Raw genomic sequence first — 22,670 nt, 5'->3', positions numbered from 1 at the left:
TTTAATTTAATAGAACTTTTCTACCGGGTACTTTAATTTAATAGAACTTTTCTACCGGGTACTTTAATTTAATAGAACTTTTCTACCGGGTACTTTAATTTAATAGAACTTTTCTACCGGGTACTTTAATTTAATAGAACTTTTCTACCGGGTACTTTAATTTAATTATTTAATCACAATTTCTCTAAAGGTTACATTATTTAAAAAGTATTATTTCTAAATTTTTTAAAGTGTATTTTTTTAGTAGAATTTTTTAAAGGGTAAGTTTTTAGTACAATTTTTCAAAAGTGTATTTAGTTACAACATTTCCAAAGGGTACTTTTTATTAGTAGAACTTTTTTAAGGGTTCTTAATTACAACATTACCAAAGGGTAATTTTTAAATTAAAGCTTTTCCAATGGGAATTTTTCCCCAAAGTATTTTTTACAATTGTCGAAAAGAGTAATTTTCTAATTGAAAATTGTCCCAAAGGGAACTTTTCTCATTGACATTTGCCCCAAATAGGTACTCTTCTTATTGGAAACTTCCCCTAAGGTTACTTTTCTTATTGAAAGTTGTCCCAACGAGTTCTTTTCCCATTGAACGCTTTTCAAATGGGCACTTTTCTTATTAGATTTCCCAAGGAATACTTTTCGTATGAAGAATTGTCTAAAACGGTATTTTTCCGATTTGAAAGGGTACAGATCTTATTAGAAATTTTCTTCAATGGTACTTTTTCTTATTGAAAACTGTACAAAGTCGTACTCTTCTTATTAAATACTTTCTCAAAGGTTAACTTTCTTATTGACAAAAAATCTCAAAGGGCACTATTCTTCTTAAAAACGTTACCAATGTATATTTTCTTTTAGGGAAAGCTTTTCCAAAGTCTATTTTCCTTTAAAGTAAAACTTTTCCAATTTGTATTTTTTTTAACTGCCTACTTTCTTATTGAAAACTGTCCCAAAGGGTACTATTCTTATTGGAAACTGTCTTAGCCTTTCTCTAGAAGAAAACTTTCGCATGAGGTACATTTTATTAAAAGAAAACTTTACCATGGCGTAGTCCTTAAAAAATGTTCCCGAGAGGTAGTTTTCTTTTAAAGAAAAACCTACCATGGCGTATTATTTCAAAAATAAACATTTCCCGAGGTACTTTTCTTTTAAAGAAAAAGTGGTACTTTTATTCAAAAGGAAACTTTCCCAATGGATTCAGTTCTTTATGAGTAACATTTTAAGGGAGTCTTTACTTTTCTTATTGGAAACTGTGTCTTTAACATAAACGCATCATAAAGGGTTCTCTAAAAGAAAATGTCGCATGAAAAACATTTTATTTAAAGAAAACTTTGGCATAGCGTTCTCTTTCTTAAAAGATAAATTTCCAAGGAATATTTCTCCTAAAGAACTGAACCCGGTTCATTTTGAGGGACAGTCTATAGGAATTTTTTTCCTAAGAGATATTTATTTTTATGTGCCTAAGATTCTTTTACGAAAAATACCCTGAGGGAATTTGTTTTAAAGAAAACTTCTTAATTCTCCATTTAAGAAATCGTCCTTTATAATCGGTTTTTATGTCGTTAATTTCCATTTCCAAAAATAAACGCACAATTAAATCATTTAGTATAATTTGATGGAAAATGCTATCCGGAAGGTGTTTTTCACCCTGAAAAAGAAAACATGTGTTTTTACTTACGCACCATATTCATAAAAAATTTCTTCTTCTTGTTATACACCGAAGTCAATCAATTTTGGTAATTTGTTTTGTGCTTTCTTTCTTTCGCCTATAAATAACTCTAAAATCTCTATATCATTTTTGAACGCCCATGGGCTGTGGCTGTCTGTCTGCCAGCTTGGGATGATGTTGCTCGCACTTTGCAGCATCATCGCAGAGGCAACCAAAAGTGTGGATGGCATTGCTTGACTGCTCATTTCAATGGTAAAGAGTTAAAACAGATGTTTGCATTCACATTCTTTGGGAGTGATGAAGCTGGATGGAGCGAACATACCAGCGGATTCGTTGGATGCTATGTTAGCGGCAATGTGGCTGGCCCTCAAATAATCCTATCATAAGCCTTTTAATGAAAGAAATTGCTTTGTGCGATCGAGCAAACGAACGAATATTTAGTGCATTGGTGGCTGCTCGCTCTCTCGCTTGTCATGTTTAGAATTCTTCACACTTTCTTAGTGAGGCGGGCCTTTAGGGAACATATATTCCGGATATCTTACGAAATTTATGTGAACTTTCTAAAAATAGTATTTATTTTATAGAAAAATAAAATGGAAAATGTTTTATAGCTTTCTAAATAGTTCTGCTTCATTTGTTTGAAATTTAAAGTTTTAAAAGAAAAAAAAAATATTGCTAACATATGATGATAAATTCCAATGTAATTTTCACTTTACAAAATGTCTACTAATGGGGATTTTGTTGGGGGAAAATATTCTACATAAAGTGCCATCAAAAAAGAATTTCATAGGAAGAAATTATGGCGAAGAAAATATTTCCTTGGGCAGAGTACTCCAAATGCAGTTATCACCAAATTCTATTACAAACTTATGTTTGCGGAGTTTTCTTTTGAACTTTCCCACAAAAAGAATTGCTATAAGGCATTTTGGTGGAAAACAATTACAACAAACATATTTTCCTAAAGACACCAAGGCGAAAAGAAGCTTCGTGTCAACAGCTTTCATTCATTCCATTCGTCTTGTGGAAAACAAAAATCAAAAACAAAAAGCCCGCAGCAATTCGGCCAAGGTTTCCATTTCGGTTTACTACAAGTGTTCGACGAAGGCGTTGAAAACAAACAGAATACTTAAAGAAAAAAACCTTCTTTTATTTTGCTGCCTTATAAGAAGATGGTGATGAGGACAATAACAAAACAACCTTGATAAAATTACTAAAATAAGTAACAAAAAAAATATATATCTTTGGAAGACAATGTTAAGAAGAACAATGTCCACCACCTACAATCATCCCTCACTACTGCAACTGAATTCTATAAGAATATGACGAGGATGGATGCAATGTCGGAATAATGACGTTGAACTTAGGAATGCTTGTTATGTCGTTTTTGACACAGTTTACGCATTTTCTTATTACACACTTGAAGTGGAAAACAATGTTTGTTGTAGCACCGCATCGATGGCATTGGCATACATTTTTAAATGTTTCTATTGTATGGAAAGATTTTTGGGAACTTATAGAAGGTCTTTATTTAAAAACAGTAGCCGCTTAAAAAGTTTTATTAAAAAAGGATAGGCGCTTCATTGAAAAAAGTAGTCGTTTCGAAGCTTGTCTTTAACAAAATGAACATCCTAGTTAATTTTCTTCAAGAAAAGTAGTCTCTTGACTAGATTTCTTTAAGATAGTTTTTTTTCCTGTTGATCCTTTTGGGATCATAGGGCATCTAGAAAGCATCACCATCTTACTCGCTTAGTATCGGCTGTTTCTGCATTATTCTATGTAAGGTTACTTTGTCTTAGTTCATGGGTAACACTTCGTCGCCATGTGTTTCTTGGTCGACATCGATTTAGTGATCTCAATTTCCTACGTTTAATCTTATTTTGTATGAGTTCCTGGTTCATTAGGTACTACAGGTCTATATTACTTGTTTTAAGCCAAATATCATTCCAGAAAAATTTCTTAAAGATAAACAGCATATTGGTAATTTTTCTTGAAAACAAATACGCATTCGGAAATTTTAATTTAAGGGAACCCCCTCCATTCTCGATTTTAATTTTTTTAAGAATTTCAATGGGCTGGTAAATCAATACCAATGCTTGTTAAGGTTTGTAATTTTACACATATATAATGGAAGATTTAAAATAGAAGAAAAATAATTTACACAAAATTTTTGTTGTTGTTTTTTATAATCAAAGAAAAGTCCTTATTTTTGATGGCGAGCATGATAACTCCTCACTGGAACATCGGAATCCGAAAATTCCAACGGTGTTAGAAAAATTAACCGAGTACATGTCTTTTCTCGTATGAACTAGGATTATTGACTTCGCTCTAAAATTAACAATATGGTGGACCTTTGAAAAAATATTTTTGGAAAATTGCCGATTTTTTACCAAAACCCAAGTTAAAAAATAAGGAAAATATTCACCGATTGGCTTTATCCTAGTTCATACGATAGCTATACACTCACAGAGAAACGTGTAAAAATTTGAAATCGATTGGGTTATTCGTTTTTGAGTTATCGTGCCCGCCATTCGCAATGTTTAGAGAAAAACGCGTTTAAAGTTTGAGAAGCCCTTCAGTCGTCACTTGATGCTTACACAATAAATCGGCTATATCTTCAAAAGTTCTTAAGATTTTCATCTGAAATTTTGTACTGACATTTTTTAATTAGTGTAGATTCGAATTATATCAACAAAATTTTTGAGCCCGAGAATGGGGGGGGGTCCCCTTAAGTTAAATAGCTTCCTAATATCAAATATTCCTAATCAAAAATATCCGCTAGGAAAGATATCTTAAGTAAAGGTTTACTTAAACAGAAACCTTTAAAACAATTTTCATAAATAAAAGTAGTGAATAGGAAAGTTTTCTTAAATAAAAACATCTTGTAGGAAATGGTTCATAAAAGAAAGTATTAGCTAGGAACCTTTTCTTAAATAAAATTAGTCGTTATGAACGTTTTCTTAAAAGTACCTCTTATCATTTTTTTGAATATGTTCAAAGAAAGTTTTTTTAATATTATTGTTTCCTTAAATAAAAGTACACTTTAGGAATAATTTTCTTAAATTAAAGTAAGCTTTGCGAATGTTTCCTTAAATAAAAGGATCTAAATATCGACCACAGAACTGTTTTAAACCATTTACACAAAGCTGGATTCAAAAAAAAGATCGATGTTTGGGTGCCACACCAATTAGCAGAAAATAATAGGATGGATCGAATTTCCATCTGCGAAGTCTTGGCCAAACGGAATGAGATAGACTCATTTCTTAAACGGATGGTGACTGGTGATGAGAAATGGATCATATGCGATAACGCTATGAGAAAACGATAGTGGTCAAAGAGCTGTGAAGCACATCAAACGGTGGCCAAACCAGGACTAACAGCCTGGAAGGTTCTACTATACATGTGGTGGGACTGGAAGGGAATTATTTATTATGAGATGCTTCCATATGGCCAAACGCGAAATTCTGATCTCTACCAGGACAACGCTAGGCCACACTCATCTACAGTGACTCGCCAGAAACTTCGGGAGCTTGGTTGGGAAGTTTTAACACCTTATGCGAAAACGATCGTGGTCAAAGAGCGGTGAAGCACCTCAAACGGTGGCCAAACCAGGACTAACGGCCAGGAAGTTTTTGATATGCATTTCGGTGGGACTGGAAGGGGATTATTTATTATTAGTTGCTTCCATATGGCCAAACGCTAAATTCTGATCTCTACTGTCAACAACTGGACCGTTTGAAGATAGCAATTGACCAGAAACGGCTAGAATTGGTCAACAGAAGAGTTGTCGTGTACCACCAGGACAACGCTATGACTCACACATCTACAGTGACTCGCCAGAAACTTCGGAAGCTTGGTTGCGAAATTTTAATGCATCCGCTATACACTCCGGACTTGGCACCAAGAAATTATCATATTTTTCTTGCATTGCAAAATTTCGTTAATGATAAAAAATCGGTATCTGGGGAGGATTGAGAAAATTGACTACTAGAGTTTTTTTGCAAATAGAGAGCAAAACATCATACAAGAAAACGGTGCATATTTGGCCCAAATCGGACATTTTGAAGCATGTTAAATAAAAACTTATAGTTCATATAAAAACAAAGGATTTCTTTTTCCCCAACCTAATATTAACGAAAAGTACCCGGTAGGAAACTTTCTCTTAAAGGAAAGTTCTCGCTATGAAACATTCTATTAAAGAAAATTGCCCGGTTGGAAATATTATATTAATGAAAAGTAAATGTCTGAAATGACTCGCACTGGAAGGCCTATGGGTACCACTACATAGGATCTTCCTCAACTCCTGTAAATCAAGTTGAATCATCAAAATTAATATAAGAAAACATGAATCTCGACGAGGATGGAAGTCCCAAATTCATGGCGGGCACTGGTTTTTTCAGACTTCTGAAGCAAATGGCCACGGAACTTCTCTTCGGTCTGATTGAGGAAACCTGTTCCTTCCTCGTCAGTCAAGAAAGTATCCCGACCCATCTCTCCATGACTCACCCTTGATGGACAAGGAAGACGCTATGGTTAACAGAACGGTAATCAAAATGACTCCTCTATATCAAGTTAGGTCATCAAAGATGAATTTTGGCCAGGATGGAAGTCCCAACTTCATGTCGGACAGTGGCTTTTGCAGACCTCAAACAAATGACCATTGAAATGGATGCTAGTGTTGATGGAAATATTTTTTAAAGAAAAATACACGGTTAGAAATTTCTAATAAATTAGGAAACAAGATAGAAAATCTGTTTAAAGAAATGTACCCGTTAGGTCAATTCTATTACGTAGACGTACCCGGTAGGTCAATTCTATTAAGTAGACGTACCCGGTAGGTCAATTTTATTAAGTAGACATACCCGGTAGGTCAATTATATTAAGTAGACGTACCCGGTAAGTCAATTCTATTATGTAGACGTACCCGGTAGGTAATTTCTATTAAATAAATGTAAAGAAAAATTTTATTTAATAAATGTACCCGTGTGGGAAATTACTATCAAACAAAAGAACCCGGCATTAAATTTATATTAAAACAAGTACCTAGCATGAAGCATTTATTAATTATAAATACCCGGAGAAATATTTGATTAATGAAAAATACCCGGCAGTAAATTTGAATGATGAAAAGTGGCCTTTAGAAAATTCTTTAAATTAAAGTAACATGTAGGGCATTTCTATTAAATAAAGGTACCTAGTAGGAATTTTTTAGTAAAGAAAAGTGCACTGTAAGAAATTTCTATTAAAGAAAAGTACTCGGCATGTAGTAAATATTAGAAAAAATTTCCTGTAGGAAATTTTTATTATATATTTTTATACCCGGTAGGAAAACACCCGATTTATGAAATATATTCGCTCAGAATTAGTTTATTAAAAAAAGAAGCAATTAAGAGAATATTTTAAATAAATCTAACTCTCGGAAAGAAAGGTACACCATGGTCTACTCTGACTTCACTTCCTTTTCTCATTTTCCTTTCTGCTGATTTGAAATATTTGCATAGTTTTCCTATTTATTTTGGCATTGGCTACAAATTCTTTGTGTATCCTCCACTTGGCTTGGTATAAAGGCATCATAAGAGTAACAGAAGTTTCGTTTCTTTGTCACAGTTCCAATTTGAAATTTACATTTTTACCTTTTTTACATTTTCTCAAAAAAGGAGGCCAAGACTAACACTGTTCGGTGGCAGTATGTGGGGTGGTGCTATGTGGCTTTTCTTTTGATAGTTCCAGTGGTTTTCGTTTAGCGTTTTGTTGTGGTTTCTTAAATCTCTTTTTTTTTTGTGGGTTTTATTTGTACAACTTCCAATGTTAGAGACATACAGGTAGGTTGGAGGTTGTCTTCCAACATCACACCGCATTGCCTCAAAACATTTTTCTTGTCGTGTTTTTTTTTTTCTATTTATAAACCACTAAATAATTTAAATACTCGTACACTTGGAAGTGAGATGTGGTGCTATGAATGTGCATAAAGAAAAATTCACCACCTCCTTTCCTGCTGGGCTCTTTCCTTTCTTTCTACGAAATAATTTTGTGCTGTTTAACTTTTTGCGGTTTTCAATTCTTTTTGTGGATATTCTACAAGTTTCCTGTGTTGATGGTGAGCTGATGTTGGTTAACTTGGGATTTACGTCTTAATGCAAATATTTGCGTTGCGTCGGTAATGGCGGTGGGATAATTCTGATTATGTAGCAGGGTGTATTTTGTTTTTTCCTAATTCGTAATCGGATTCATTTTAATACCTAAAGAGCATAAGTAGGATGCGTGGGAGATTGAAAAAAAGTTATGTAAAAAGATCGTCAGAGGTGATTCCCTGAAATTTCAAGTGAATAACAAGTAACTAAACGGAAAATTTTCTAAAAAATAGAATGCAATGTTTGCCTTCGAAAAGGTACATGTATAGGAGAACTTCAAAATTTAAAGTACACCTGTCGTCATTGTATGGCGGATGACCCATTAAATCCACATTTTGTCGATTAAAAGGCGTAGACCAGTCGTCCCTTATTCCTATTTCGAAGACTTCATAGATATATTTGTGAAAGGGCAAAAATTCATTTTAACACCATGTTACACCTCAGATCTGGACTCCTGAGGCTTTTTCATCTGAAGTTGCACATAATAGCTTGACGCTATGTTATGGGGAAGGTTAGCGTGTCAGACTACAAAGAAAACATATTTCAAATCTGTCTCCACACGAAATGCATCAATAGCCCCCGACATTCTAATATCCAACATCGGTATCAACACATAAGGTTAACACAAAATAAGATAGCGCAACACTAATAAGCAACCCCTGAACGAAACGGAAGGAGGTGTTGTTTTCAGGTAACGATAGATGGCAGCCCTAAGACAGGCTAGGCCTGACTATTTAGCTTAAAAAAAAAACAATGATTGACTAAACTAATACATCGACTAGTCAAGTAAATTGGCGATGGTTTCAAGAAGCAAACAAAAAATTGTAAAAAAGTTCAAGCTGGTAGAACAATTTAGTGATTTGCAGAATTTTTTCTGCAGCCCTCGTAGTCTACCAAAAGTTTTGCCTTAATATATTGGTCCGAAATATGCACAGAGCGTTAACCTCTTCAACAATTTGTGTGGTTCTTTTTGCCATTTTCTAGAATGTCAACTGAAGACATTTGAAGCGACTGAGGTTGGTGTGGCTGCCTTGGAACCCTCCTACTCGACCTCTACAAGAGTAGTTTTAAAAACAAATTTAATATCCACAATGATATCGACCACTACTAATGTATCACCGGAGTTTTCTTTAAATATTCTCAACTCCTTTTTTTGAATTGATTATTTATAGTCAAGCTCGACTCGAAAGAGATGGATAATTAATCCACACACCTACACACCTGTTTTCAAGGTATACACATGTTTTTGCGCAACCGTTTTGGAATTGTGTTGATGGCTCAGAACATTGACGCCGTTACTCTCGAAGGCATAAACTCGAGCCTGGAGAGATCGGATTGAGGAAGGAGGTGTTTCAGTCAAGAATGTATCCAGAGCCTGGAGAGACATACGGACCTTCTACTTGATCTGGTTGAGGAAAACGGCTTTTCCCCATCAGTAAAGAAAGTATCCTGACCCTGGATCTGATTGAGGAAACTAGTTCTTTCCGCCTCAGTCATGAAAGTATCCCGAGCCTAGAGAGACACACTGATCTTCTCTTCGGTCTGATTGAGCAAACCGAATCCTTTCTCCTCAGTCAAGAAAATATGCTGAGCCATTAGTCAAGAAAATATCCCGACCGTGATCAACACAATGGTAATCGAAGTGACTCCTCTCAATCAAGGTGAGTTCTCGAAGATGACGGGTGAGGACATGCATTTTGGCGAGGATGGAAATCTTAACTCCATGGCGAACAATGGCTTTTCAGACTTCCGAAGCAATTGAAATGGACGCTAGTTTAAATGACCTTCTCATTAAAGCGTACCTTACCAAACGGACCATTGTCAAAGAAGTCTCCGACCCTGGAGAGACACACGGTCCTTCTCCTCGATCTGATTGAGGAAACTGGTTCTTTCCGCCTCAGTCATGAAAGTATCCCGAGCCTAGAGAGACACACGGACATTCTTTTGGGTCTGATTGAGCAAATCGAATCCTTTATCCTTAGTCAAGAAAATATGCTGACCAATTAGTCAAGAAAATATCCCGACCGTGATCAACACAATGGTAATCGAAGTGACTCCTCTTAATCAAGGTGAGTTCTCGAAGATGATGGGTGAGGACATGAATTTTGGCGAGGATGGAAATCTTAACTCCATGGCGAACAATGGCTTTTCAGACTTCCGAAACAATTGAAATGGACGCTAGTTTAAATGACCTTCCCATTAAGGGTTACCTTCCCAAACGGACCAATATCAAAGAAGTCTCCGACATAAAGAACTACGGAAAAGCGATTAACTTCTTCAAGCGGTTGATCGAACGGGATAAGGATTCGATTACCGATAATTCATTTCTTTAGATCAAGAGAAACCTCAAATTCATTCAAAAGTTTTTACGAAACTATCCGAATGGCATTGAGGAGAACTTATTGATCGAAAAAAAATCCGATGCAGGGAGTGGAAGTAGCTTCATTTACCTGTCCAACGGAGGGGGCTTCAGTGTCCATTGAAAAGGATGCTAGCGTTGATGACCTTCCGATTGAAGCGACGGACGATTAATCAGCACAAGCAATCACGTGTCAATGCCAATAAAGTCTGCAATAAAAAGATCTACAGGTGAGCGTTTAACTTCTGCAACCGCTTCAACAAATCAAAAATCTCAAATTCATTCGAAAGTTCTCATGGAACCAACCGAATAACATTGAGAGTCTCTTCCTGATCGAAAGAAGTCCGGCGTCACGTGTGCAGATGGCTTCAGTTACCCCTCCGAAGCATCCGAAAGAGGTGAATTCCATAGCAAATGGCCAGTGAGTACTAGTTTCGATGACTTTCCCATTGAAGCGATGGACAACTCATCAACACAAGCAACCACCAAACGGGTCAATGTCCAAGAAGTCTCCGTCGAAAAGTTTTTCTGGAAAGCGGTTAGCCTCAGGGATATGTATTAGATTAGAGGCAATGGATTCAATCAGATCAAGAGGCACCATAAATTGAATCAAAAGTTCTCATGGAACTATGGGAATGACATTGCGAAGAACTTTTTGATCGAAAGAATGTCGACCTGCCTCCGACGTAGGAGAAAACTGTGTGTGCACAGCGGGGAAAATTATACCAAAGATTTTTGACGAATCAGGACTTTCGAGGGAGTCCCTGAAAGCTGAGAAGACCTTCACACCATCCTCCACTGTGAAAACGACTAGAACAGAGGAGAAAACTGTGAATAGCCTGAGCACAATCTGGTTCATCGAGGATGTATCTGAATGTGGAGAAGTCCTCGGCACAATATTTCACTGCGAAAGAGAGTTAGGTATTGTAGAAGTCGGTTAAAAGGAGAGCCCATAAAACGGCCTGTTAAAAGCCGGCCAACGTGCACATCTCTGTAGTAAAAACTTGTATTTCCGTAAATTCCAATAAATCCGTTTATTCAAATGATCGATTTTTGCTTTATATTATAACAAAACTATTCCAATTTCCTCTTCAAAAATACGGCTATAATAAAAATCACAATACTCAGCCAAGCTGTTGATTTTTATATGGCGTTATACCACATAAAACCCTCCTTGATACAATTTCGCACGTGATTCTCTTCTAGTTTTTACATTCATTTCAATTGCAAATCGTAAAATTTCACAGTTCTTTAACGTAAATATTATGTGAATGAATTTTATTTGCCGTTGCTGTCGGCTCTATCGATAAAGACGTTTCAAATCAAGTTTTCAAGTAATACCCACACACATATACGTAGATACATACAAACTATATACATATATAAGGAACAAAATCAATCGTTATACATACCTGCCAATAGGACACTATTATTATTTTTATTGTCATGATCGACGGGAATGGACGAAACACGTTCGGCACGTAAACAGGCAACTGTTGTACCGGGTCGGCCATTTTTACCGGAAGCTGTCAATTCCACAGTCATATCCATTGATTTCTGCAATACAGCATCCATGCGAATGAAGCCCTCGGCCAGGGTTTTATAGCCGAGTATGGTGCGTGATTTGTATTTTTTGCGTCGTTGTAGTAGTATGACCAGTCTGTGTGAGTTGTTGTTATTGTTGTCGTTGACGTTGGCATTGGTATCGCGTAGCGGGAAGAAGAACAAGAATGAAGGCAATTGATAACCATAACGTGTACTAAATTGTTATATATTTTTATATGTATAAAATTGACAGGATATAGAAATTAATTTTGATTTTGGTTTCATTTTGGGGTTTCCCGCACACACACACACACATTACATTTATGCGTAGTAGTAGACGGCGGATGACGGTTTTGTTTTTGATGGCAAACAAGCAACAATTACAACACAGGAGCAGTTTAACAATATTTCGGATTTTGTTTTTTTTATGGTTTCGATTCAAATTTGCAGTTTGAATATTTTGTCGATTTTGGTGTTGGAGGGGAATAGATAGAGAGAGAGAATTAATAGAAATTAAATAGAAGAGTAGTAGAAGTTGAAAAAGAACGTGAACAATAAACTGGGTATGAAATTCATACAAATTGGACATTTCAGGGACACAAGACACATTATGAAATTTATTTTTTGGAAATATATTTACAAATACAATGATGCATGTTTTTGCAGGACTAGTTTTTGACAGGGACATTTTTTTACAAATGGATATAATTTAAACACACATCAGACATTCAGGGTATTCCCCCTTTTTTTGGAGCTTTTCTCTGTACAAGAGTTTTGAAATTTGGTTGCAGGATTTCCGAACAAAACAAAATGCTGGACAAGGACATTTATTTACAAATGAAGGATATCAAAGGGTGTTTTTATTTGACAAAACAGATATGGTTAATGGTATTAAATGTTGTAAGGAAGAATATGCGTTCTTAAGATGAGGACCTATTGACCTACTATGAAAAAATACCCCGATGACAAAATAGTAGTGGTTTTATGGAATATATATATTTTTTTTAATTTTTATAAGAAGAAATGATCTGTTATTAATTTTTATTATTCTGGCGCATGCACCAGCTGATTAGCACAATTTGGCTAGATGAATGCATGCCCAATGATTGGAACCACAGCATCCTGTGTCCCGTGCACAAAAAAGGAGACAATATGATATGTGCCAACTATAGAGGAATAAGTCTCCTTCCCATCGCATATAAAGTGCTATCCAGTGTGCTGTGAGAACGATTGAAGTCAATGGTCAATGACATCATCGGACCAAACCAATGCAGCTTCAGACCTGGCAAATCCACCATTGACCAGATTTTCACTCTGCGCCAAATCCTGGAAAAGACCCATGAAAACACATCGACACATACGACCTATTTGTCGACTATAAAGCCGCATTCGACAGCCCTATCCGTTCAGAGGTGTTTAAAGCCATGCCTGCGTTCGGCATTCCTGCAAAATTAATACGGCTATGCAGGATAAGCCCTTCAATACCGAACGAGGATTCAGACAAGGTGACCGTTTGTCGTGTGATCTTTTTAACATCCTACTGGAAAAGGTCATACGAGACGGAAAGGTGAAGAGAAATGACACTCTGTGCACCAAACAACACATGTTGCTCGTCTACGCCGATGACATCGATATAATGGGTCGAACATTGCGAGCGGTAACAGCCACCTTTAAACAAATTGAAAAGGAGTCTGCCAAAGTGGGTCTGGCAGTAAACGACGAGAAGACCAAGTTGTTGGTATCAACGCGCAAGACGTCCAGTGGACTCGGACCAACTGTGGAACTTGAGAACTACAGCTTCGAGGTAGTTAAAGACTTTATATACCTTGGTACCGCCATAAATAAAACGAATGACATCAGTTTTGAAATTCGGAGAAGGATTGTGATGGCCAACAGATGCTACTATGGTCTAAGTAAGCAGTTTAGAAACAAGGCCACCTCCCGCCAGACCAAACTCACACTTTAAAAGACGCTGATACTACCCGTGCTATTATATGGATCAGAAGCATGGGTACTTGCGCAAGCAGATGAGGCAGCTCTTGGGATGTTTGAGAGAAAAATTCTCCGAAAGATCTATTGCGTCGATCTGCGTCGACGGTGAATATCGGCGTCGAATGAACCACGAGCTTTACAATTTATACGCGGACATCGACATAGTCAGTCGTATTGAGCTGCAGCGACTTCAGTGGCTAGGCCATGTTGTGCGGATGAATGAAAATGCCCTAGCTCAAAAGGCATATAAAAATGAGCCTACTGATGGCCACGAATTAGATGGAAAGACCAAGTAGAAAACAACACCACCAAATTGGTGGACTTGCGCACAAGACCGACGCGCTTGGAAATCTTTTTTAGCTCGGCTTATGGAACAACTGTTCTCTAACAAGCTAGCTAAGTAAGTAAGTATTCTGTGAAAACGACTTTACAAAATCGGTCTCCTATGAGAGATTTTGTTCCTGTATCCTTTGGTCTTCTATGGGAATTTCTTGAAATTTCTTTATAGAAGACGAGTAGGTCACAAACTCCTAATTAACAAACTGTTGAATAGGGGGAATGAGCTGAAGCATATATCTAAAGACGTTCTGAATGGCATCCTAATATACGGACTGAAGACAGTCTTTCTTCACAAAATGAAGGGAGTCTTTACAGACGAACTGAAGGGAGTCTCAATAGATAAACTGAAGTAGGGGGGTCTATATTAGTTTTGAACAGAACAAAATTAAGAGTAAGTGTATGAGAGCGTAACTAAGAGATCATCGACAATAAAGACTGACGAAAAGAACGAACAAAACGTGTTTAGCCATCACCGCTATCGTTCTAGTTTGTCTATTAGTGGTCTATATAGACCTAGCTCAGACAGAGAGCCGTTTTACTCTCTTTTCACACAAATTACTCTCAAAGAGAGCACGCGTTCCATGGTTTGCCTGATACGGATAGAGACGAGCTAAATTCCGGTTTACGTTATGGACCTGTGAAGGGCTGGGAATATATACGGACGAACTGAAGGTCAGGAAGATTTTATAGATGAGCTGAAAGGCAGGAAGACTTTATAGAAGACCGCAGGTTCTTTACCTACGAGTTAAAATAACAACCCTTTAATGGTCCAGGGATTCTCTCATAGGCATGTTGGTAGTCTTTATACGAGATGGAAGTATTATCTATAAACGCGTTACAGATAGTATCTCTATATTAAATGGATGTATATAGAATAGCTCACCTGCTGAGGGGGGTCATTCATTGACGAACTGAAGGAAGTCTTTCATTGGCGAGATGAAGGAAGTTTTTCATAAACTAGATATAGGGAGACATTCATCGACCAGAGAGAGAATTTCATAGACAAGCTGAAAAGGTACTTTCATCGGTGTGGTGAAGGTAGTCTTTAGGCTATATGAAAAGAATCTCAATAGACAAGCTACAATGAGTCTCTAAAAGGGCTGGAAATAACCTATATAGACCAACTGAAGGGAGTTTTAAGGGACGAGCTGAAAAGAACATTTCATAGACGAGCTAAAAGAGAACCTTTGGCGGGCTAGGTGTCTCTAAAGATAAACTGAAAGTTGTTTTTTTAACGAACAGTTGGAATTCTTTATATTCGAAATGAAGGGTAGGTGCTTGTAGACGAACTGAAAAAGGGTTTTTATAGACTAATTGAATGTTGTCTTTAAATACGAAATGGAGGGTGTAATTATAATTGAAAGTAGTCTTTACTGGGCTGAAGGGAGTCAAAGGATCTAATCGATAGGCCAAATATCCTTAGTCCGAGCTGAAGGAAGTCTTTATATACGAGCTCAAGTAGGTCTCCTATGGGAAATCCTTAGATATTATTGTATACGAGAAGAAGACTTTTATTTCCTCTTTAAGCAGACATTTTGTCTTCTCCTTGGTCATAGTCTTATATGGGTAGCAACTTGTGCACCTCCATGATAAGATATTTCTTGGTCTTATATATGAAGACCTTGTGACCTTCTACGTGAATATGGTTTGATCTTCAATGAGAAAATTGTTTTACTATTATGCGGATACTTTCCATGAGAAAACCCTTTGGTTTTCTATGAGAAGGTGTAGTGGGCTTCTTTTTGTCTTTTATGAGAAGAAGATCAGCCGAAGATCATGAAAAACTTGAGAACTACAACTTCGAGATAGCCAAATATTGTATATACCATCAAGTGGAGCATGGTCTTTCAAATTGGAAAGGCTACGCACAAGTCCGACGCGCCTGGAAGACTTTTATATGCTCGGCTTATGGAACAAATGTTCTGCCACAAGCCAGCAAAGTAAGTAAATACCATTTCAGGCAACTGGGTCAATCTTAACCGATTAGAGCCAGACAGTCCCAATTCACTTTTGCAAAACCTCTGGCCTCATTTTTGGGAAGTCGTCGGCGAAAAATTAATTTATATATGAGAGCAACATTTAAAAGCGTTTTTACTTGAAATTAAATTTTTGTAAAAAAAACCCTAAAAGTATTTATAATTTGTTGTAAAAATATCCTAAATATGGTGCTCAAAACGGTGCTATACCCTTGACTAAGGGATATTTTCTTTTGTAAAAAGATATCCTCGAGGAGAATAAGATAAATTGATTTCCTATGAAGGGATCTACTCATATATTGGATTATTGAGAAGACGTTTTGGTATTATATGAGATGAAAAGGTTACAAAAGAAATAGTTTGATTTTCTATGTTGTCTTTTGTAATTATGATTTTAAGTCCATAAGACCATAGAACACGATCGAAATGCGAATGCGACTACATTTAATGATTCAGTTTTCTTGGAGAGGCATGTAATAGAAGAGAACATCAAAAAACAAGTTAAACCTTGTTAGGTTCCGTTGGGCCGAACATTTTATTACTCTCCAATTTGAGGTGGTCTGAAATCGGCATGAACCCAGATGTGGGAGCTATGTCAAAATATGGACCAAGCATTTGATGCAACGAGTTATCAAATGTCACACAAAGAAATTTTGGACAGGACCTTCAAAATACCGGACAAATAGGTTGTGCAAAGTTTGGTTCAAATCGGAAATTCCATTCGCCTGATATTGGGTTTAAAAATATTGACCCTTTCTGGGGGAGGTACCAGAAGGAGTGGACCAATGGGTCCCATCTTAAAACTTGATATAGGCTTGGTAAAGATAATAGGTTGTGCAAAGTTTCATTCAAAAAGGACAATCCATTCGCCTGATATTGTTTTTAAAAATATTGACAATATTTGACTCTTTGTGGGGGGAGGTATCAGAAGGAGTGGACCAATGGGTCCCATCTTCCTAGTTGATCTAGGCTTGGTTAAGATAATAGGTTGTACAAAGTTTCGTTCAAATCGGGTAATCCATTCGCCTAATATTAGTTTTAGAAATATTGAACATTTTGACCCTTTGTTGGGGAGGGTTTAGTAAAGATTAATAGGTTCTACAAAGTTTGGTTCGAATAATATAGTCCGTTCGCATGATATTATAAAATTAATTTTTTATACTATTTTGACCATTTTTTGTGGGAGGTACCCGAAGGAGTTGACCGATATTCCCCATCTTCGAACTTGAACTAAGTTAGGAAGAAATATTACGTTGTGCAAAGTTTGGATGAAATTGGTTACTCCTTTCGAGAGTTGCCGTGCGCACCAACCGGCCAGGCAGACGGACGGACATGTGTAAATTGACTTCAAATTCTTTGAAAAGGATTTGGTCCAAAGAAATATGGGGTCTAAAACATATTTTGATGAGGCACATTTTCACCGTTTCAAAGTGTATATACCCTCATTAGTCATAAGGTTGAGGGTATAACAAACTAAAGTTGATTGTGGAGAAGCTCTTCGAAGCATGTGGTCATGTTCCGCTCAAGCAATCGAAATTCAAAATCAGAACAAGAGAACACGATTTATTGTGTATCATGACAATGTGAGCTATTACATTTCGGCTCAACCCAGCTTCTTTTTTGATAGAACAAAACTTTGAGTTGATGAGCTATCCGCTGTAAAGTCCTGACTTGGCACCAAATTATGTCTTGGTATTCCCACACCTCAAGAAAAAATACGTGGTCAATGTGGTCACCAGAAAATGTTGTTGATTCGTTCCAAAAACAAGATTTTGATATATATCAATCGGGGAGTAACTTCGGGAATTGGTTTGAGGCCATAAAGAAGTGCATGAATCATGCTGAAGAATACTTTGAATAACAATAAAACCATTTTTGATCATATAAATTCGAATTTTCATTTTTAGTTCAGCAATATTTATAAGTCGTCGTATAGCAAAATAAATGGCAAACAGTCACAGATAAGTTCCCAAATTTTTTCCGAGACCATGTGGCTATAAGAAACTATATCTTATAATCTAATAAGGTGTCCTACGTGAACCCAGAAGTGCAGTCGACTGACAGACTTTTTTCAAGGCTTTGAAGTGGATATACGGTAAGCTGGAGCCAAGATAGCTGTATGTGCCTCCTCCGAAGTCATGATTTGAATATAGTGTCCATACCCGACCCGACTTGGTCGACGTTACCTTCCAAGTTCCGCCAGAATAATCTCTTAAGCCTTTGCTATTGACGCCAAAACCTTGATAAAATGACTATCATTCTTAAACGGTTCAATTCTATTTTAAGTAATAGTAATTTTAGACCATTTAGGCCTTTAAATAGGATATTAGAAGTCTCCCCTCTATTTTCCTTTGATGACCTGCATACTACATTTTAAAGTTCTGCACGAAGAAGACGCCATCCCTGAATACATGTATGGTCATAATAATCAATTCATACGTACGTAAGGTATTTTATTTTTATACTTCCTGTTGGCAGACATGGCAAATTAGCCATATGCAAAATTTCCCAGCAAATTTTCAATTGCAATCAACAACAAAAAGAAGAAGAAGAAAAACCACAGAAAATCGCAGTTAATGTTATACAATTTTCAGCCATCAACAATGTTTAGCCTCCCCAGCAATCTGGAGGATAACAAATGAGTTTAAATGTTTACCAATTACCCAACTGGAACAATGTTTACAACTGCTGCTGCTGCTTGAAGTTGCCGCTTTTGCTGTTGTACTGCTACTGCCGCCACTACCAGATGTTGTGATTTTTAATCAAACTTTGTTTCGAACAACAACAACAAAATCCGAATGCAAACTATAAACGAATGTGTAGCAAAATGATGGATGGCTCAAAATGAATGGACGGGACAGGAGTAACAGGATGTGGTCGGTAATGCTAATTAAATGTGATTATAAAGTTGCTACGAAAACTAGACATTCGGGGGGGGGGTAATGGTGTGGGGTTGGGGGAAAATAAACCAAACCAACAACACATAACTAACTACACAATGTTGTTATTGCTCTGGACGAGGTCGAGGAGGATGAAACTACTCACCTATTGCCATCACGCTTGATAAAATGAGGATATTGAAGACTAAAATTTAAATCCAGTTCAGTTTCAGACAATGGCACACTGCCACTCATCAGTAGACCGGCCGTCGGATTGCCGCTGGTACCAATACCCACATTGCCAATATTTCCGGGTGTACCGATCATATGCGTGTTGCCGCCACCACTGCCACTGACGCCAACACCACTGCCTCCTCCCATATTCGATTGAGACGAATTAAGCATTGACGTGGTCAGTGATGTATTGCCCTGTTGCATTATCGATAAATTACTCACACCGCCGGCATTATTTGTGGTGTTATTAGAGCCACCTCCACTGCCGGTATTTCCACCAGAATTACCTTGGCTACCACCTCCGCTGGCACCACCGCTAGTTGTTGTTGCTGCACCTCCAGATGTATTGCCGGTGCCCGAGGCAATTTGCATAAAACTAGCTCCACTTATGGGTATTTCGTGTGAGCGCAGTGTACGCTTGGAACTTTGCATTTTCACCGCCAACGACAGGGATGTCATATCGCCCGGCAGGGGTGTTAATATTGTTAAACGGGTTATTGTCAGCGAGCATAATCTGCAAAAAAAAAAAAAAGGGAAAAGCAGAAGGAAATTAATTTAAATAAAAAAATAAAATTAATTATGGATTTATTACAATGCGTAATGGGGGAGAGACAGAGGGAGCAGGGAAAATGACGAAAGAAGGCAATAAAAGGAAGTCAATATTAACTTTGACTTCAGGCTATCATTTGTCATGCCCAAGTCAGGCATTTATGTAAATTAAATTGCATGGCAGGGTAATTTATACTGAAATATGTGCGCCTTATGGCAAAATTCTCGAAGAAATACACTGAGAAAAATTACGATTTTTTTAGAGAACCTAGAGAAGAAGACCGAACTGGCATTCAAGAACAAAAGTGGAAGACTTTATAGTTTTCTATGAAGAAGGTGACCCTCTGGTCCTCTATGAAGATCAAACCCTCTGGTTCTCTATGAAGATGACTCCTTGGCCTTCTATAGGAAGGCAGCCAGGTCTTCTATAAGGAAGGTATCCTGGAAGACCATCCAGAAGAAGGCCATCGGGACTTCTATGAAGATGAACCCTTGGGCTTCCATAAAAAAAACCTTCTGTTCTACTTCTGGCTTTCTATGGAGAAGAACTTTGGGCACTCTATGAAAAAAAATATATTCTTCTATGGAGAACATCGAAGAAAGTGGCCCTCAGGTCATCTGTCTTCTATGAAGTATTAAAGAAGACATCTTCTTCTGTGTAGAATACATTTAGCTCTTCTATGAAGAAGACCTTCAATAGCTCTTCTATGAAGAATACCTTCAACAGCTCTTCTATGAGAAGCAGACCTTCAACAGTTCTTCTATGAAGAAGACCTTCAACAGTTCTTCTATGAAGAAGACCTTCAACAGCTCTTCTATGAAGAAGAACTTCAACAGCTCTTCTATGAGAAGACCTTCAACAGCTCTTCTATCAGAAGAAGACCTTCAACAGCTCTTCTATGAGAAGAAGACCTTCAACAGCTCTTCTATGAGAAGAAGACATTCAACAGCTTTTCTATGAAGAAGACCATCAGCAGCTCTTCTATGAAGAAGACCATCAGCAGCTCTTCTATGAAGAAGACCATCAGCAGCTCTTCTATGAAAATACCATCAGCAGCTCTTCTATGAAGAAGACCATCAGCAGCTCTTCTATGAAGAAGACCATCAGCAGCTCTTCTGTGAAGAAGACCATCAGCAGCTCTTCTGTGAAGAAGACCATCAGCAGCTCTTCTGTGAAGAAGACCTTCTGGTCTTCTATGAAGGAGACCTTCTGGTCTTCTATGAAGACGACCATCAGCAGTTCTTCTATGAAGACGACCATCAGCAGCTCTTCTATGAAGAAGACCATCAGCAGTTCTTCTATGAAGAAGACCTTCATCAGCTCTTCTATGAAGGAGACCTTCTGGTCTTCTATAAAGAAGACCTTCTGGTCTTCTATATTCTGGTCTTTTATGAAGAAGACCTTCTGGTCTTCTATGAAGAAGATCTTTTGGTCTTTCATGAAGAAGACCTTCTGGTCTTTCATGAAGAAGACCTCCTTCTGGTCTTCTATGAAGAAGACCTCCTTCTGGTCTTCTATGAAGAAGACCTCCTTCTGGTCTTCTATGAAGAAGACCTCCTTCTGGTCTTCTATGAAGAAGACCTCCTTCTGGTCTTCTATGCAGAAGACCTTCTGGTCTTCTATGAAGAAGACCTTCTGGTCTTCTATGAAGAAGACCTTCTGGTCTTCTATGAAGAAGACCTTCTGGTCTTCTATGAAGAAGACCTTCTGGTCTTCTATGAAAAAGACCTTCTGGTCTTGTATGAAGAAGACCTTCTGGTCTTCTAGGAAGAAGACCTTCTGGTCTTCTATGAAGAAGACCTTCTGGTCTTCTATGAAGAAGACCTTCTGGTCTTCTATGAAGAGGACCTTCTGGTCTTCTATGAAGAAGACCTTCTGGTCTTCTATGAAGAAGACCGTCTGGTCTTCTAAGAAGACGACCGTCTGGTCTTCTAAGAAGACGACCGTCTGGTCTTCTAAGAAGACGACCGTCTGGTCTTCTAAGAAGACGACCGTCTGGTCTTCTATGAAGAAGACCTTCTGGTCTTCTATGAAGAAGACCTTCTGGTCTTCTATGAAGAAGACCTTCTGGTCTTCTATGAAGAAGACCTTCTGGTCTTCTATGAAGAAGACCTTCTGGTCTTCTATGAAGAAGACCTTCTGGTTCTTGGAGAAGACTATGAAGAAGACCTTATGGTCTTCTATGAAGAAGACCTTCTGGTCTTCTATGAAGAAGACCCTCTGGTCTTCTATGAAGAAGACCTTCTGGTCTTCTATGAAAAAGACCTTCTGGTCTTCTATGAAGAAGACCTTCTTGTCTCCTATGAAGAAGACCTTCTGGTCTTCTATGAAGAAGACCTTCTGGTCTTCTATGAAGAAGACCTTCTGGTCTTCTATGAAGAAGACCTTCTGGTCTTCTATGAAGAAGACCTTCTGGTATTCTAAGAAGACGACCGTCTGGTATTCTAAGAAGACGACCGTCTGGTCTTCTAAGAAGACCTTCTGGTCTTCTATGAAGAAGACCTTCTGGTCTTCTATGAAGAAGACCTTCTGGTCTTCTATGAGAAGACCTTCTAGTCTTATATGAAGAAGACCTTATGGTCTTCTATGAAGAAGACCTTCTGGTCTTCTATGAAGAAGACCTTCTGGTCTTCTATGAAGAAGACCTTCTGGTCTTCTATGAAGAAGACCTTCTGGTCTTCTATGAAGAAGACCTTCTGGTCTTCTATGAAGAAGACCTTCTGGTCTTCTATGAAGAAGACCTTCTGGTCTTCTATGAAGAAGACCTTCTGGTCTTCTATAAAGAAGACTTTCTGGTCTTCTATGAAGAAGACCTTCTGGTCTTCTACGAAGAAGGCCTTCTGGTCTTCTATGAAGAAGACCTTCTGGTCTTCTATGAAGAAGACCTTCTGGTCTTCTATGAAGAAGACCTTCTGGTCTTCTATGAAGAAGACCTTCTGGTCTTCTATGAAGAAGACCTTCTGGTCTTCTATGAAGAAGACCTTCTGGTCTTCTATGAAGAATACCTTC

General features: G+C 37.6%; 1 protein-coding gene across 1 annotated transcript in view; it reads right to left on the bottom strand.

Moving 5' to 3' along the window:
- Window positions 1–19,585, bottom strand: part of LOC133331532 (phosphofurin acidic cluster sorting protein 2) — an 86,606-nt gene extending 67,021 nt beyond the window's left edge. The window contains exons 1-3 of the mRNA XM_061539921.1: window positions 19,498–19,585; window positions 19,044–19,446; window positions 11,559–11,806 (exon numbers count right to left, since the gene is read on the bottom strand). Of these exons, the coding sequence (XP_061395905.1) occupies window positions 11,559–11,806; window positions 19,044–19,446; window positions 19,498–19,570 (724 nt within the window). The 5' untranslated portion in view covers window positions 19,571–19,585. The remainder of the gene's footprint in view (window positions 1–11,558; window positions 11,807–19,043; window positions 19,447–19,497) is intronic.
- Between the last annotated feature and the right edge of the window lie 3,085 nt (window positions 19,586–22,670).

The sequence above is a fragment of the Musca vetustissima genome, unplaced genomic scaffold (genome assembly GCF_032173495.1).
Source record: "Musca vetustissima isolate MV318-11 ecotype Yass unplaced genomic scaffold, APGP_CSIRO_Mvet_v1 utg27657, whole genome shotgun sequence".
Classification (NCBI taxonomy): Eukaryota; Metazoa; Arthropoda; class Insecta; order Diptera; family Muscidae; genus Musca; species Musca vetustissima.
Note: the sequence above shows the minus strand (reverse complement) of the source record. Positions and strands in the feature narration are given on the sequence as shown.